This window comes from Triturus cristatus, chromosome 3_2, assembly GCF_964204655.1.
Source record: "Triturus cristatus chromosome 3_2, aTriCri1.1, whole genome shotgun sequence".
Lineage (NCBI taxonomy): Eukaryota > Metazoa > Chordata > Amphibia > Caudata > Salamandridae > Triturus > Triturus cristatus.
In genome coordinates this window covers 1,130,544,627-1,130,562,374 of record NC_140584.1, presented here as the reverse complement: position 1 = coordinate 1,130,562,374, position 17,748 = coordinate 1,130,544,627, and the positions used below count along the sequence as shown (strand labels likewise).

The following is a 17,748-nucleotide window of genomic DNA, read 5'->3' as shown; positions in this document are numbered from 1 at the left end:
GTGAGCGCTGAACACGTTGATCAAGGAGCCTAGATCGAACAACAGAGACATCATCGAAATACCATCTTTGAGGAGCCAGTCATCCAGGTACAGGAAGATCGGCACACCTGACCATCTGAGATGGGGCACACCGGACCATCTGAAATGGGCCACAACTACTGCCATCACCTGGGTGAAGACTTGAGGTGCCGATGTCAATCCAAAAGGAAGTAAAGCAAACTGGTAGTGCGTCAAACCCACCAGAAAGTGCGAGTACTTCCGATGGGACCACAGGATAGGAATGAGTAAGTACTCCTCCTGCAGGTCCAGAGACACCATTCAGTCTCCAAGCTCCAACGCCAGTAGACCTTGAGCTCGGCTCAGCTTTGTGAACAACTTCTTTTTGAGGATGAAATTCAGGCTCCTAAAATATATAGAATCGGATGCAGGTTGCCATTCTTCTTGGGCACCAGGAAGTAAAGTGCATAGCAACCTTGGCCTATTTCCTTTTCTGGCACTAACTCCACCGCTCCTTTCAGAAGGAGAGTAGTTACTTCTTGCTGTAGAATGGTCAAATGATCAGGAGGTGGGGAAGAAGGAGAAGGTGGGATGGAAGGTGGTACTTGGAGGTGGGAAAGGGTGTAGCCCTTTTCTATAATCTGCAAGGCCCACCAGTCTGAAGTATTGCCTTCAAATCAGGAAGAAAATGGGACACCCGCCCTCCAATAGGCTCTGAGTGAGGTTGGAGCAACAAAAAAGGTTTGCTTTCCTTGAGGTGCAGGGGAGGACGAAGAGGAGATGAAGGTTGCAAGTTGGATCTACAGCCTTCTCCTCTAGCATGATCCCTGTATTGCGGAATGAGGGTCTTAAGTTCTTGCTGGGGAGGCTGAACTTGCTTGGAATGGAAGGATCCTCTCCTAAAGCGACAAAAGCGGCGAAAGAACTGAAAATACTTGGTTGTTTGTGTCAGCTGAAGACCCAGTGAACGTGCCGTGGCCCTTGATGCTTCAAACCGTTCCAACACCAAATCTGCCCCATCACCAAAGAGGGGCACTCAATTTAAAGGAAGATCCATTAGACTGGACTGAAGGTAAGAAGAGAAATTAGAAGTCCAGAGCCAAGCATGGCAATGGATGGAGACAGAGGTGCCTATGGTCTGGGCAACAGAATCACTTGTGTCAAGACCAGATTTAATAATGTGGTGAAAAGTGTTTTGATCATCGGAGATGACCTCCTAAAATGGTCTTTCATGTCTGGAGGGATATGCGGCAGCATCATATGGGCCATGTCCCATAACGTATGGTTATATCTAGCCAGAAGATAATTGGCATTTAACAATTTTAAGGCCAGACTTCCGGCTGAAAAGGATTTCTTGCCCCAAGCCGCCGGTCTTTGCGACTTCCTATCCAATGGAATTGTGGGAAAAGCTTCAAACAGCTGCGTACTGGAGCAGGATACCTGTATCACTAGGCTCTCTGGTGAAGGATGTGTGGAAAGAAATGGTGGCTCGCCCTGTGCTGAGTGGTCAAGGCGAGCAATGAGCCAATTGATTTCCAGGTTAAATGATGGCTTCTCCCAAGCCGTCAGGACAACAACCAGTAATGCCTCAATAAAAGGCAACAAGTGTTATGATGTGGTCGAGGATGGCAATAAAACCCCTGTGAGGACATTCGTTTTTGTTTCATTCAATGGGTAGATCCAAGAACTCTGCAGAATTCAACATAATTTTTTTACTCCGCATCCAGCCCTGATGGAGGCAATGGTGGTGGTGGACGTGATGGTGGTTAACAAGTCTTGTAAAGTGCAACAGCTACCCAAAAACGGGCCTCCCGGCATTGATAGCAGGAACCAGCTACAAAATAGATTGAACTGATAGGTAAGTCACTATATGAAGAGGTGAGTCTAAAGTGGTTTTCGAAAACTTAAATCGTTGTTCAGCCTGAGTCGTACAGGTAGAGGGTTCCACAATTTGGCCACCAGGTAAACAAATGAGCAGCCACCTCCTCTTGCTCTCTTGATTCTGGGAACATCAAGAAGGGCAAGGTTGTTTGATCTCAATGTTCTGGAGGCTGTGTGTGGAGTCACGAGGTGCTGGAGAATATGTGTACCTGCAGAGTGTTTTAATCTATGTGCAATACCAAGGGCTTTTAGCTCAGTTATTTTTTTACCTGCAGCCAATGCAGTGCTGCAAGTGCTGGATGTGCAGAGTTCCTTTTCGGTGGGGGCGGGGGCAGAGGGGTTGGCCATGAGGATGGTTGCGGTGCAGAGTATGAGTGTACTGGATCAAAGCAGGTCAGAGGTAACAGATCTGAAGGTGCTGCGCCAAACGCATTGGATGAAACAACATTAACAGCGGAAGCCATGCTGGAGCCATCAACCCCGAGAGGAGCTCTGCATGACTTCGATGCCTTCGCAAAGATGTTGTACATGGCACTGAGAAACGCCGATGGATCCGAGCCTGGCATCGGAAAGGCAGGGAGCTGTGGCGTTGAAGGTTCAGGAGCCGAAGGCTCCGGCGCGATTGAGGTATGGCTGGAGCTAGTCATAGTGGAGGAGCATGGCCTCAAGCAAGATCCTTAGCTGGAATTTCGACTGACTCTGGTTCCGAGGATGAATTCCCAGTGTGAGTTGGAGAACGTCTGGAAGACTTGCCTTTAGACATTTTGGATTTCTCAAGCTGTCTCATCCGTTTGGTGGACGAGGAAGACTAAGAATGGTGTAGAGATTGCTTTTGGCATCGATGGTCATGCCTGGTAAGATCTACAGATGGATGTGTACAGATCCTGTCACATACAACATTGTGCACTACTCTTGCCCAAATGGTGCAATAATACTTGGATGAAGTTCAATCACAAATTCAATATTTTAAACATTTTAACCTTAGCTCATCAGACAATGTATGTACATTGCAACCAAGTACTCAACTCTTTTAACTAAAGAAAAACAATAAAGATATAAATGTTGACACTTCTCATGTGTCATCTGTGTTATACAGTATTTTATTTTCTTCTAGACATTATGCCTTTAACATGAAGCTTTTTTATGTGCTGTGTTCCCAATGCATTTCGAGTATCCCTTCGTCAGGGGAACTCTACAATAAACAATTAATACATAGGTTTCACCATGTTATATAATATAAATCAATATAAATGTATAGGCGCTTCTCAGGTGTATGCCCTTCACCGGAAGATTAAAACATGCTTATCTTTCGTGCTGTTACTGCAAGGTTAGTGCCTCCACCGCACGTGATATCTTAAAAGTTAAAATAAGTCCTCCATTGCCATCTTTGTACAAACATCTCCATAGTGTTCATGAGCGTGCATTATCTCTAATAAGTGTATGCCAGAGTGCCATGAATTAAGTTACCCAACCCTGCCCTAGGTGACACCAACCGAATCACATACACGGTAAAGAATGAACCTCAATAACCAATGTTGCGAGAATGCTATAAATTAAACGAACATAAACATTAATGGTCCATCCCATACCGCATTATAAAAGTAAAAGCGTCAAACAAAATTTAGTCCACCAGAGCACTTACTTCACGAGTCCTACACCAATGTAAGAAATAACGGTTAGACCAAAATGGGGATATGCTGTTTGTTCTGCCTAAAGAAATATATGTGATCAGTGACCAAGTTGCAAGACCCGCTAAATACCCCAATTGTAACCATGTACTAACTCAAACTTACTTTAATGAATCAAGCCGCTTCCGCATGTATTCCTTGTCCTTGCAAAGTTGTATGCGATCCACGCAATGCGTTTTAAATCTCTAACTGACCTCTCTACGTTACCCTGACCTTGCGGAATGTGTCAACAACATAGAAAGTGGACTGGTAGGAAAAATTCAACTAATGCTGAATCCCTGCGATAACAACTGGATAACGAGACGCTCGAGGACAGCGTATATGGTCTGAGTGTCCAATTTAAGGCGGTATCTGCTGTAGTGCGCACTCATATATAAACTCATGCATTTAGAAATATAACGCCCGGTGGGCAAACACAAAATAATGATGCTTAAATGAAAAAGATGTTGCCATACAACTGCGTAATGCACATCCTACTTGCATGCAAAGTACACAAGAATATTGTGTAATACAAAATCCTACCCTCAGACCAATGCCGTGTGGAAAAATTACTCAAATCATGTCAAGTGTGTACTGATTGCACCGGACTATGTATAAAAAAGTCAATGCAACCTTAAGGAGTTAGCAGCTTTGTGTGTACCAACATAAATGAGGCTGTTAACCAAATCATATCCATAATGCAAAAGGTCTTCCATCCTGATTGCTGTGTTATTGATAAACAACTCCATCATGAATTACAATCAATCAAATGAATAATATACTTCGTGCACATTCATAAAAAATAGACCATCTCAATGTTATCGTTCAGAACAAATGGTGTCATGGTGTTCAACCATTTTATCCATTATGTCTCTTTTTGCGCTAACTGTTTGGTACTATCTCTATGTGGTACAATCATTATTTTTTCCAAAATGGTGAACCTGATTTGGGGTAGGGTGCGTTTCTTTTATGCCCAATGTGTCACTAAGCATGAGTTCATGTTAACAATTTTGATCATGCTTTTGTGTTCTGTGTGACTTACTTTGGCTTTTCCACATTGTTCTGCCAACATAGACTACTCCACACGCACATTTGATGGCGTAAATGGTCATTTCAGAGTTACAATCTGATGTGTGATTCAAACTGATCTTTTTGCCTGTATGTGGGTGCGTAAATGTGTTCCCTACCATCACATTGCCACAGTGACTGCAGTTGAAGCATTTTCGCATGCCCGTAGTTTGAACTTCAGGTCTTGATGTTGGTCTTTGTTTCAGGAGTTTCTTCAAATTTTTAGAATGCGAGTGTGCAAACATGGTTTTTGCAGTGAACACTTCCTTGAAATCTGATTCTTACTCAATTAACTCCCATCTTCTCAATATGCTCCGTTTTATTTCCAGAGTAGAATGGATCACTTGTACCTGGAACCAGGGTTCAACGTGTTCTATCCGTCAGTACTCTTCGGAGTACTTAAAAAACCCTCATTCACGTATGCAGGTCGTATGGCGGTTTATCTTGATTCTCCGCCTTTTTTATTTACGTGACAGCATCATTATCGGGTCTCTTTCTGTATGCTTCTTCCACATGGAGGGAACCACTGGTTTTTACAGTAGTGATCAGAAATTGATGGCAAGTGAAAGGTGCTCAAGTGAGGTGTTATCGTTCTTGATATGGACGCAGTTCATGAGGGTTAGGTTTCAGGTGGAGTTCTAGAATTTTAATTCTTTCCATCACACTTTAGGCACCTTTTCAGTTGCAGAATCTCAACACCTCGTCACTCCATTGCTCAAGATAGTCCCCCAATGTCCATAATCACAGAGTTTTGGCTAGCTGTATCTATCATTCAACAGAGTAAATAAAACACCACGTGCAACAAATAACCCAGATTTTCCACCTTTTCTGGACCCTATTTTCGCTGTCTTTTATTTATTTAAACTCTGTGCTCTTTATCCCTGCTAAATAGGAGTAAAAGGCATGTGCTCTCCCTTTATACATGGTCAAATTGGCTTACTCCCGACTGACATATGTAAAAAGCCTACAAGTCCCTGGTATATGGTGTAGGAAATATACTGAGGCCCTGGAAGTTTAATGCCAACTGTGGACTATAGCACCTATGGTGCCTACCACTTTATTGGCCTGTAACACATGGCTTCAGGCCTACCATGTGTATGTAGCCTGACTACAGCAGCAGCACAGAAGCTGCTGTACAATCTGCAAAAATAACCCTTTTTGCCCGACGGGCAATATTAACAAGTCACCCTTAAGTACATCTGGTCACCCACAAGGTAGGGTGTCTGATATTTAAAAGTGGAACATGTGCACAATTAAAGATGGGATGTTCCTAGAGGAGTTAGACTACAGAGGTATTTTCAGCAGCAGTTGGAACACAAAAAATGTCAAAGTACAGATTATAAATTTTAACCTATAACTTTTAACAGGAAACTTATTAAATAGTAATTTGGTGACTATTTTTCTAACTTATTTGAAGTCCAATTCATTATTGAAGTTAGATTTTAATTATTTAGGAAAATAGCTTTTAGAAAAGCATGTTTTCCCTGTTTGAAGCTCCTAAAGGTTAATTTGCATTAGCCTGTCTGCATTTGCCCAGCAAGTGTCTGGCCTTAATGAGGTGTGATAAATGCTCCATGAGCCGAACAATGACTTAGGCCTGATGACATGATGGACTACATGTGGGACATTTGCTTCTTATCAGTATGGGAAGAACAGCTGGTGTGGACTCTGGAACTTTATTAACTTGAAATGGACTGAGCTGAGGCCTCATAGTGTAGTGTATGGAGAGACCTGAAGAAAGCAAAGCATTTGTCCCCAATGCCCACACTAGCCAGGCTGGCTCATAACCGAGTGGGAGGGAAGCTACCTCCAGAACTGGTTTGGAGCAGACGCAGTGAAGGAGACTGATCCTTTCCCAGGCTACACTTTGAGCTAGCACAAGGGCTCTGCACAAGGGGTAGTGTGGGTAGGAGAAGGGGGTGAGGGGCTCCAGCTTGAATTTTAGGAGTGAGGGCACTGAGGTATTCAGTAGAGCAAACAGGAACTGCTGAAAATGTGGGTATAGTTGGCCTTGGAAACCTTTACCCCATTGATTTGGGAGAAGCCAGGAGTCTCCCCCACTCACATACTAGTGTCAACCATAAATGTGGAATCCCAAAGCACTCTACTGAGAATGCTTTCTGGAACTGCGGAAATTCTGAAAAGGACTGGACCTGCTGTGTGAAACCTGGGAGGAATCCTCAGGGATTGGACCTGCTCCCTTTTGTACCAAGTACAAAGAAATGGACTTTAATGGTCAGCTTGTTGATATCCTGAGTGGCTACAGGGAAATAAGCCACAAAAAAGCCTTTTTTCCTGAACGAACTAGTTGACCAGTACCACTGGACCTTGCTGATGGCCTCTGTTGGAATAAGTCCTGTCCATAAACTAAGATAGTGCACTTATTACGATACCATAAAAGATAATACTTGCCTTCCACCACTTTCAACAGTGCCCCCTCCTGGAGCCCTTCAATGCTCTTAAGTTCTGAAAAGTTGTCAAGCACATTGCCGTCCAGCTGCAGGGAGAAGCAGGTGCGATGGCAGGTGTCCTCTCGGTCCATGAGCACCTGGTGAATTTCTTGCACCATTTCCTGGGGAGAGACCTGGTAGGGGAATTAGAAAACATGCTATTGCCTTCAATGAAAAGCAAAAACAGGAATTGATGCACAGTATAGACTCCTACTCAGGGGTTTCATACTTATTGAACAGAAGACTCTTAGAGCACATACACAGGACACACAATGTATTGCTTGTGTGAACATGTTAAGCATGATGCTGATCACACTTCAGTGAGACTTGAAGCAATCTTGCTCTAAACAAAAAAAAATGAATGAGAAGGTTATGTTTTAAAGTCAGTGATTATAGCAAGGTGTTCTACCCAACAGTGAGAACCACTTTTACGTTTTGGATTAGTGACTTTTTAAAGTTATTCCACATAACTTTAGAGCAGGGAGCATATAGAAGTCTCGTACATCGATAAATAGAATAAAAAGTGACAGAAAGGTGCTAAGAAAGTAAGAACACTACTCCTTTTGGTTAAAGTCCGCAGCTAATTTTGGGAGCACTTAGGTCTCTGGAAACCCAATGCCCAGTCAATGGAGAGGAGGTGTCACAAAGAATGCTGCCCACGTTTTCTCAGTGGATGTAAGTTGAAGCCACCAAGTGGCCTCGAGCCCATGTGGCAGAGAAAGCACAAAAAGTAATGCAATGAGCAAGCCCTCTACCCAGAATGTGCATGAGTATGTCAAGGTAGTGGTGAAAATTAATCATGGCTACAGGTAAATTCTTAATATTTAAGGCTGTGGGCACAGTCTAGGATGTGATCCATCCGGCTCCAGATTGGTCTCCCAAAGGCAATGTTTATCAATGGGGATTGACAATGGCAGAAATTTCAAAGACCATTACCTCAAAACTGTCCAATCGCCATCACAATTTTTGGTTGACAAAGGCACATGGGACAAGGGGCATCCACAGGACCCACCAGATCATCAGTTGGAACTAGTACTTGGTTGTGACTTTAATATGCAACAACTATGCAACCTTATGTTTTTGAAGGAGAAATAAAACCGTTCAAGAATTAGAAAGATCAGCCTCAGATTGCGATACTGTTCAAGAAAAAGGATGGTGCACTCGTTGCAGAGTCAATCAATCCGGCCAATTTTGTTCCAAAAAATACTTCTTTATTTAGTTAATCTTAAAACTGGCACACAACCAACGCGTTTCGTTCCCAATTGTCAGAGGGAACTTCGTTAGGGTTCTTGAATGTCCAACTGAGTAGTCGATATAATATGTATGGTAAGTCTGTGTGAACCTCAAGAAAAGTCAGTCTCAAATGAGAAATCGACATATGTAGCGGTATCTCGCACCCAAGAATTGGAGGTTGTCAAATATCCAGGATTAAATTGAAATAAACAAAGGTCTTCGAGGAACTTATTGATTAAAGGTTCCTAATATGCGGCCTGTAGAGCATAGGGGTCTCGCTTAACAGCATGATAACTGGCAGGTTCCTTAGACCTTTATTTCAAATTAATCCTATTGGAAACCCCAATGCACCTTCCATTTTTCTTGAACATTTGGCCATTATTTGCATCTCGTGGCGGCGGGGGCAGGAAGTGATTGCACCATCTACTAATAGATTGTACATAGGGATTTGATGTGCTTGACCCTGGTTAGCCAGTTGTTGTTTTGCTGTTAATTCAGATTGCGATACTACCTACAAAGTGCAGGATGAACAGTACAATTATGTTGGTCGCTCTCGCACTGTAGCAGGCATATATGGGCACCCATAAAGCCAGTAGAGGTGCAGATCAGGTATAACCACTTCTGTGCAGATCTTCAACTTCCTGGTTCAAGTCTGGCCAAGAGGACTGATTAGTACCCTTAGTTTGTGGGTGGCTTTCACATACAAGACAACCTGTGAAGAGGTTTCAGCCTGCTTGTTCCATCATACAGGTACTCATGGTCTGGAGCCTCCTCTTCCCACACCAGGCAATTTGGCGGTTTTAGTTTTCTAGGAGAACTCTACTTTATACACCATAAAATTATACCTATTTGCCACTTTCTTCAAACTCTTCCTTCATCCTTCTTGCTCCAACACTCTTTTAACCTCTCCTTTTCTATTCTCTATACCTTTCTACTTCTCTATCACTTTCTTTTCTCCAACCTTTCTTCGTTTACAATCAGCAACTCCCTGACCTCACCATTCCCTGCCTAACTGCAACTTCACCAGACGCAGGCTGTCCCCGCTGTCATTTATCAAATAGGTGAGGAATAAAGAACCTTGCATAGCAACCTGTACATCTACTGCACTGTACCTGAGCAACGGAGAATATTGGGGGGGAATTACTACTAACATACCCGTTGATTTACAGCTCTCATGTGGCCTTTAAAGATTTCCTGACCTCACTCTACAAAGCATTAGCAAGCACTTATCAAGCGCTTCCTAACCTAAAGGCATCATGGTACCACATTTTCAATTAGAAAACTGATTACTTCCACCCTAATTGCTCATTCAGTGAGGCCAAGGCATTTTAAGGGAAGGTCTGAATTGGTCTAGCATCATAGTATACTCACAACTTAGTCGAGGTGAGGAGATAAAGCTCCCACACACAAGACCCCATGTCAAACGAATAACGTGCCTCCAGTTCTGTGCTTTAGTGTGCATCAGGCTCTTCTGGGACTTATGCAACTAATTAACAGGACAGCAAGTCATGGAAACAGCACCTTCTCCCTGTCCACAATATATGTCAAAAGGATCTATTTTTTACACGTCTGTGTGCACTCACTAAAAGCACCCGCTGTCTAAGGGATGCGACCATATGGTCAAAGAATACTCATAACACAACTAGTGGTGCACCACTAATAGTATTTTCCAGAAAAAGTCCCAATCAATTTTCCAAATAATTTTTCCAATTCTTCTTTTCATTTTTGCTTGTATAAAACATTCAGTGGTTACAGCACTAAACAGCGTCCAAAGACTGGAATTCTTCAAGGCATAGTAATGTTGACTGCAATCCTGAGAGGATCAATGTCCATTCAACATCAATCCGCACAAACAATGCTTCTATGTCCGACGAAGGGGGAAGTGTCCAGATTGAAATTTATAATGATTAGAGTACCTGAAAGAGACAGTTATAGATTCCTAACCTTAGAATTACCCCCAGGCGTCAGACTGGATCCGTAGATTTTTTTCTTTTTTTTTTTTTTTTTTTTTTTTTTTTTTTAAAGACCTTTATTGGGCAAAGAAATGGTTACACTGCGTCACGCCAACAACCCGGAGGCAGGCCGCAATATCAACAGACAGTTCCAATTAGGGCGTACCAGATCAGGAGTCTTAAACAATGTCAGCATCCTAACAGTAAGGGAGAAGCACCCCCTAGGCCCTGGTGAGGAGGACAAAGGCGTACCCAGTGCATAGTGGATGGTCTTACATTTTTGGGAGTCGTGAACTGAAATCGAATCCAGGGCACACGGTCTCGTCCAGACACTCCGGCGAGTACTGGGACCGCCGCTCATGGAAAAGGTAAAGTACAGGTAAATCGTCCACTACCACCTTTTCACCCAACCCCCCCGCAACAATCGGAGGGAAACAACAAACTTCCGGTGCAGAGCTATGATAAAGAAAACCAAAGATATCTCATCTCATTCACGCAGGGGCACACGTACAAGTACCCTACCGTCATAGAGGGACGACCACGAGCAGCAGCCGTGGCCGCAGGAGGGCCGCAAGACAGCAGCCGCGGGGCGGGGGCGGGGAGGGGACGCAGCAGAACAAAGCAGCAGGACGCCTGGTTGGGAAGAGGGGCAACACGGCAAACCCGACAGACATGCAGCAGGCACGGGGTCCGGCAAGCGCAACACACCTCACAGCCCACAGGCACCTCAACCAAACACGTGTCCTTCCAACCGTCACAAGGCGCGCAGGGCGCAAAGGGCTCACCCCATGTCATCCGAAACACCCGTCCCAGGGGAGTCTACAGAGGCAGCCGAACCCGCCCGTTCTCTTGTCCACTGCAGGAAGGGTTCCCAGATGTCATTGGGCCTAGATGCGGTGGGCATCGTCTCCCAGTAGATCGTGAGCTGTGTCTGACCATATGTGACGTCGCGAACCCATGCGGCGAACGTAGGCAAGGCACCACGGCCCCAGTGTATCGCCACCTGGCGTTTAGCGTAAAGCAGCAGCATCGCGTGCAGTTTCCTGTCAGCGGGTACAGTGTCTTTAACGTAGCCCAGGAGCCCCAGAAGCGGAGTGGGCTCATCCATCCTGTGCAGAATGTGATTGATGGCCTCAAAGATGCTCGACCAGTACTCAACAAGCCTAGGGCAGCTCCATGCCACATGGAGGAAGGACGCGTCAGCTCCTCCACACTTCCAACAAGAAGCGTCAGTGCGGATTCCCATGCGATGCAGCAGCACTGGCGTGCGATAGCACCGGTGCAAGAATTTAAAATGCACCAGTCGTAGTCTATAGTTCGGTGACAGCGCCGTGAGCTGCGCACAGCAATATTCCCATATGTCATCCGACAGGGCACCGTCCAAGTCTATGTCCCAAGCCCGCCTGGCCCCCGGCACGGTGAGCGGGGCCTGCTCCTGCATGCAGTTATACAGTCTAGATACCAGTTTCGCGGGGGAGGGTCGCGACAGCAAGTTTTGAAGGGCATCCAGCTGCGGAGGCTCATCGGGGAATCGAGGCCACATCTTTTTGCAGGACTCTCGAAGAGAGTGATACAGAAGTGCGTCCGAGAACGAGGTAGGCCCGCCGTCCTCACGGACACCCAACGCACCAAATGTCCCATCAGGATAGAGATCAGCGAAGGTGGCCACCCGCCTCCCCTGGAGCGTGAGGGCATCACCCCTAGCTCCAAGGCAGGGCAGCATCGGGTTGCTCCGCAGCGGAATGGCCGGCGCATAGAGCAAGGGGAGGCCCGCCCTCCTACGTAGCTCCCGCCACGACCAGCGGATCATCTCCGCGGTGTCCACCTCTCTCGAGGGGCGGGAGACATTACCATACAACGCCACCCGAAGCGGCAGCGGGGCAACCGCGGCCAGTTCCACCGCCACATGTGGCTGGTAGGGGGTGGGGAACACCCAGAAATGTAAAAATTGAGCCTGAGCGCACAGCGAGTAGAGCTTAAAGTCAGGCGCTCCAAGGCCTCCCTGACGCAGCGGGAGCGTGAGCAAAGCCCAAGAGGTTCGAGCCTGCCGCCCAGCCCACACCAGAGATACAAGTAAGGAGCGGACCCGTGCGTGGAAGCATGCAGTCATGGGCAACGGAAGGTTGACGAACAGATATAGGAATTTCGGGAGAACTACCATCTTCGCCAGTGCCACCCTCGCAACCATGGACAGGGGAAGTTTGTTCCAGACCTCCACCTTCCGCTCCAGCCAGTCGACCGCTCTGCCGAAGTTAAGAGACCATAGTTCCTGCGTGTCCCGACTAATCCAAATACCCAAGTATTTGACCGCGTCAGTTTCCCAACGCAGGGGGTAATCCGAGGGAGGTGGAGCTGTCTCATCAGTTAGAGGGAACGCAACAGACTTGGCCCAGTTTATAGACACGCCCGCCAGACCCTCGAAACGTACAAATTCTCGGAGCAGTGGATTCAAATTCTCTGCGGGGTTGGAGACATACAGCGTAACGTCATCTGCATAGAGTGAGATCAGCAGACTGCGAGAGCTGAAGCCTATCCCTCTCGCCGTGTGGTGTTGGCGAATTCTGGCCGCCAGTGGCTCCATCGCAATAGCGAAGAGGAGGGGCGACAGTGGACACCCCTGTCTAGTCCCCCTGGAGATGGGAAAGGGCTCGGACACCAGGCCATTCACGCGCACCCGAGCACGAGGTCTGTCATATAGCAATTGGATGAGAGTGATAAAGTTACGACTGAAGCCCATCCTGCCCAGGACACGGAACAGGTACGGCCACTCCAACGAATCGAAGGCCTTAGTCGCGTCTAAGAACACGACTGCGGCCCGGACGGAGGGGTGGAGATAATGTAGGATGGAGAATAGTGTTCTGAGGTTGTGTGAGGTGGCACGGCCAGGGATGAATCCCGACTGGTCCGGGAGAGCAATGATCGGTAGCAGCGGCTGTAATTTGTCCGCGATGACCTTGGCAAAGATTTTAGCGTCCACATTTATGAGAGAAAGGGGGCGATAGGAGTCCAGGTATAATTCGTCCTTGTCGGGTTTCAATAGAGTGACAATGAGTGCCTCGCGCATGGAGTCTGGGAGGGCATTCTGCTCCAGCGCCTCCACGAATACAGAGTGCAATTTCGGGGCCAATTCTTCGGCGTATGTCTTGTAAAACATTGTGGTTAGGCCGTCTGGGCCGGGAGCTTTATTAGCTGGCATGCTTTTGATAACCTGGGCTATGTCGTAGGCCGAGACAGGCAGGTCCATGTATTGTCTATGGTCATCATTGAACCAGACAAGGGCTATGGAGTCAAGAAAACTGTCCATGAGAGATGGAGCAGCAGACTGCTTGGACTTGTACAGGGAAGCATAAAAATCGGCAAAGGCCTGCAGCACTCCCTCCTGGCCCGTGACCTGTGTCCCCTCGCCATTCACTATAGTGTGTATATAGTGCGCCTGAGCCTGGGGAGCAATCAGTCTAGCTAGTGTCCTGCTCGGTCTGTCACCCTCCCCGTATCTACGGGCCTCGGCCTGTTTCCCCAAGAACTTCACCTCCCTCTGCGCCTCCTCATTAAATTCCAACAGCTTTGCTTTAAGATTACCCGCCGCAGCCAACGTCGGGTCTCGGCAGAAGGCCAAATCCAGCTCTTTGAGTTCTTGTTCCATCTTAGCCAGTGCCCGACGTATGGTATGTAGCACCCCTACCTGCCGAGCTATACACTGGCCCCGTATTACCGCCTTAAAGGCGTCCCAAACCACGGCCTCAGAAGAGGCCGAGCCCTCGTTTTCGGCAAAGTATTTGACAATGTCATCTCTGATTTCTTCCGTGAACACCTGGTCCGTAAGGGCGTGGGGCGGCAATCGCCATGAAAACGCCCTTGGGGCCACGTTGGGTATCCGTAGGTCCAGCATGCAGGGGGCGTGGTCCGAGAGGGACCTGGCCTCAATATCCACCTTCCCCACCCATGAAGCCACCTCAGGAGACAGCAGCCAGAAGTCCAGGCGGGACCAAGCGTCATGATGGCTCGTGATACAGGTCCCCGTTCTCTCCCCAGGGTGACGAAGTCTCCACACATCAATCAATCTCCCCTCCTCCAACACATCTAGCAACGCCTGCCTTGCCCTCGCATGCGGAGATCTACTAGCCCCCCTCCTGTCCATTCCGTCGTCCAGCACTACATTGAAATCCCCCCCCATCACCACCAGGCGACAATCAAGCAACACAATTTGCGCCCAAACATTGCGAAAAAAATCAGGGTCATCCACATTGGGGCCATACACAGCGGCCAGAACCAGCGGCCTACCCTGCAATGAGCCATGCACCAGTACATAACGACCCTCCTTATCCAGCACACAAGAATGTTCTCTCCAATCCAACCCCTTCCGTATGAGGATAGCCACCCCCCGGGCATAGTTAGAGTAAATAGCTGAATATACATGCGACCACCTGCGGTGTGTCAGCCTGGGCGATGGGGTCGAGTTGACGTGGGTTTCTTGTAACAAACAGATGTCTACATTATGTCTGGCCAGCCTAGTATGCATCAATCTAGCTTTCTTATAGTCCCCAAGGCCACGAATGTTCCAAGTCCACAGTTTAACTCCCACCATGTCCGTGGCACGTCCAGGGAGACCAGGCCGCCGCCCCGCACCCCCACCCCCCCACAACAAATCCAAATCGTCGCTCAACCCCGTACAGCACAGTCATGAGATGATAGATTGCAATGCGCTCCACCAGCACCGGTAACCAAACACCCAACTGTCCCCCCCAGCCCCCACCCACGCCAACCCCCCAACCAGGTTGCGCTAGAAACTTTACATCTCCCTCCCTCCTCCCCCCACCCTCACCAACCCCCCAATCAGGTTGTGGTAAGACCCCCCCAAATACACGCCTAGCGTGTTGGCATCCTAAACACAAAAACAGTGGGAGACATCCCATGGGGCGTGGTGCTCCCAGCGTACACCCCCGTCTGCACAGGGTGGCTGCACTATAACAATCCAGTCACATCGGCAGCGTTGGTCCTTATCTCCAGAGCACGACCCGTAACCCAGGCGAGCCGCGCCATTTGGATTGTCTCCCGCAAGAGGCCAACAGGAGCAGCAGCATCAGTCCCGCACCCCCACTGGATCAGAAAGCAGGGTATATGGGCATCTACGGGTCGAAGGACAACCCAGGTTGACCAGCCGGGGGATACAGCCACGAAATAAAGTACATTCCATACACTTACTATGTGTTCAGTCATTGTCGCTCAGGTGGCCCTCTCCTTCTGCTACTCTTGGCGACTTCCTTCTCGCTCCAGCACCTCCAATATGTTTTGCAAACTGTAGGGCCGATTTGGCGTCAGTGAAATGATGTGTGGTGCCCTCATGCGACACCCTCAATTTTGCCGGATAAAGCAGGGAGTATTGAATGCCCGCTTGGATTAACAGCTTTTTGGCAGGTAAGAATTCTTTTCGGGCGGCTTGTACCGTGGGCGTAAAATCAGGGTAGAAGGAGATGCTGTTGCCCCTATGCGTTATCTTTCCTTTCTCTCGGGCTAGGCGTAGGATGAGGTCTCTGTCTTGATAGTTCAGAATCTTGGCAAGGATAGGGCGCGGCGCCGCCCCCACCGGTGGCTTCTTCCCAAGTGATCTGTGTGCCCTCTCGACCGCGAAGACCTGTGATAGCGCGGGATCGAAGAGTTCATGAAGCAGGTCGGACACATATACCTCCATTCTGCCAGTGTTCGTTGTCTCCGGAATGCCCGTTATACGGATGTTGGATCGACGAGAGCGTGCTTCCAAATCATCTGTCTTCGCCCGGAGGAATTCCAGCTCCTTCTCGACAGCAGTAAGAGCTCTTTTGGTATCCTGTTGGAACGCGCAGCATTCAGTGTGCTTGTTTTCCAGGCCCTCCAGTCTGGTTTCGTGCACGTCCACCTGCTGTTTTACTGATTCCAGTTGTGAGGACATGGCATCCAGCTTGGAATCAATGCTCTTCAGGCTCGATCGGACCTCCAGCATCAGAGCCCTGAAATCCACATCCGAGTCTGCGCCCTGCGATGGGGATTCCGCCACCTCCAGGGCCGTCGCCTGCTGCTTGGTGTGGCGCTTTTGGTCAAACGTGAGCTTGGGCTGCTTGGCGTCATTCTTTCCTCCCATCTCAGCGCCTCAAGCGTGCCCACTTGCCAGATTATACCGGAGGCCCAGTTATGTATCAAGGCGCCAGTGTCGTCCGTCTCAGCAGCGTTGGGCTGTCCACTTGGACGTGTGGCAGCTGCAGGTCGCCCCCTCTCACGGCCCCAAGGCCCCGACAATAAGGCGCATCCGACTCAGCACCCAGCGACCCAGGTGCGTCCCATGCGCCACGGCAGGGCAGCCGGATCCTCGCCGTGGTAGGATCGATTGCAGTGCACCGAGTCTCAGCACCGACCACAGGGCACCCTCATTTAGACGCCCCTCGGGGTCCGCATCCCATCTCCGCCTCGCCCTGGTCTCACACCCTGTGGCTGCGTCCTCGAGTGTGAACGGCTCGCAGTTTATGCATCGGGTGTTGGCGGTTCGCACATTCAGTAGAACGACGCCGGGTCACTGAGCTCCAGCGCCGCCGGGCAAAGGCGCCGCTTCCGGAAGAGGGTGCGGGGCGCCCCTGCGACCCCCCGATTGTGCCGTGCGATCACAAGGCAGCGCCCCAGGCTAGGTTCGTCTTGGGATCAGCGACCCACCTCCAGCCCGGCGGGCACCCCCGGGATGCCTCAGACGCTAGGGCGGGCAGAGTATAGGCAGTAGGGAGCCGCCGAGCGTCCAGTCCCAGCCGCCACCAGAAGCGCGCAAAGAGGGGACTCACCCACCACGGGACCGGGATGGGCACCAGTCGCTCCCCCCAACACAGGAGACGTTCTTCAGAGCATGTGGTGAGGTGAGGGTGATATCGCCTCCGCGCCCCCCGCTTACTCCGTCAGGGCGCAGATCCCGGACAGGCGCCCGCCCGCTTCCAGTCCACTGTCGTGGTCCCCGACAGCTTCACACAGGTCTCCTCCACAGTGTGTGCGCCCCTCTCCGGGTCTGTCCCTAGGTCCGGTAGGATAGATCGCTTTCGTGGGCATCCACCCCCTGGTCACCGATCCTCCCTACAAAATGGCGGTCGCGCTCGCAGGGCTCACCCAGGCCAGGTCCGTTGGAGTCCTTCGGGGTTCGCGCTCGCGCTGGGTGAGTAGAGTTTGTGAACGGCTCGTCAGTGCCGGTTCTCGGCGCGTCACACAAGTGGCCCGGCTGGCGAAGCGGCCTCCGGCATCCGCCCTCGGGCCTCGTCCCCCGCGGGCCACAGTAGTCTCGCGCTCCCGCCTCGGGTTCACAGGCGTCAGATCGCCGACTCCGTGAGGACACGGCTCGGGTTGTCAGGCGAGCAGCGCAGCCCCCTCCCGTCCGCCAGCCTTCAGAGTTTGCTCGGTGGGGCACCAGGACCTCCGACGCCAGCAGGTGTACAGCACAGGACGCTGTGTGTGTCCGGTCTAGGATTATGTGAGGATTAATGAGTGCAGCCGGCG

The 17,748-nt window shown here is 49.2% G+C and overlaps 1 protein-coding gene across 4 annotated transcripts in view; it reads right to left on the bottom strand.

Annotated features, from left to right (window-relative positions):
* Positions 1-17,748, bottom strand: part of CLUH (CLUH binding protein of NUMT mRNA) — a 398,416-nt gene that overhangs the window by 215,751 nt on the left and 164,917 nt on the right. For all 4 annotated transcript variants that reach the window (XM_085649931.1, XM_085649930.1, XM_085649928.1 and 1 more), the window contains exon 3: positions 7,026-7,197. In XM_085649931.1, coding sequence (XP_085506057.1) covers positions 7,026-7,197 — 172 coding nt within the window. The remainder of the gene's footprint in view (positions 1-7,025; positions 7,198-17,748) is intronic.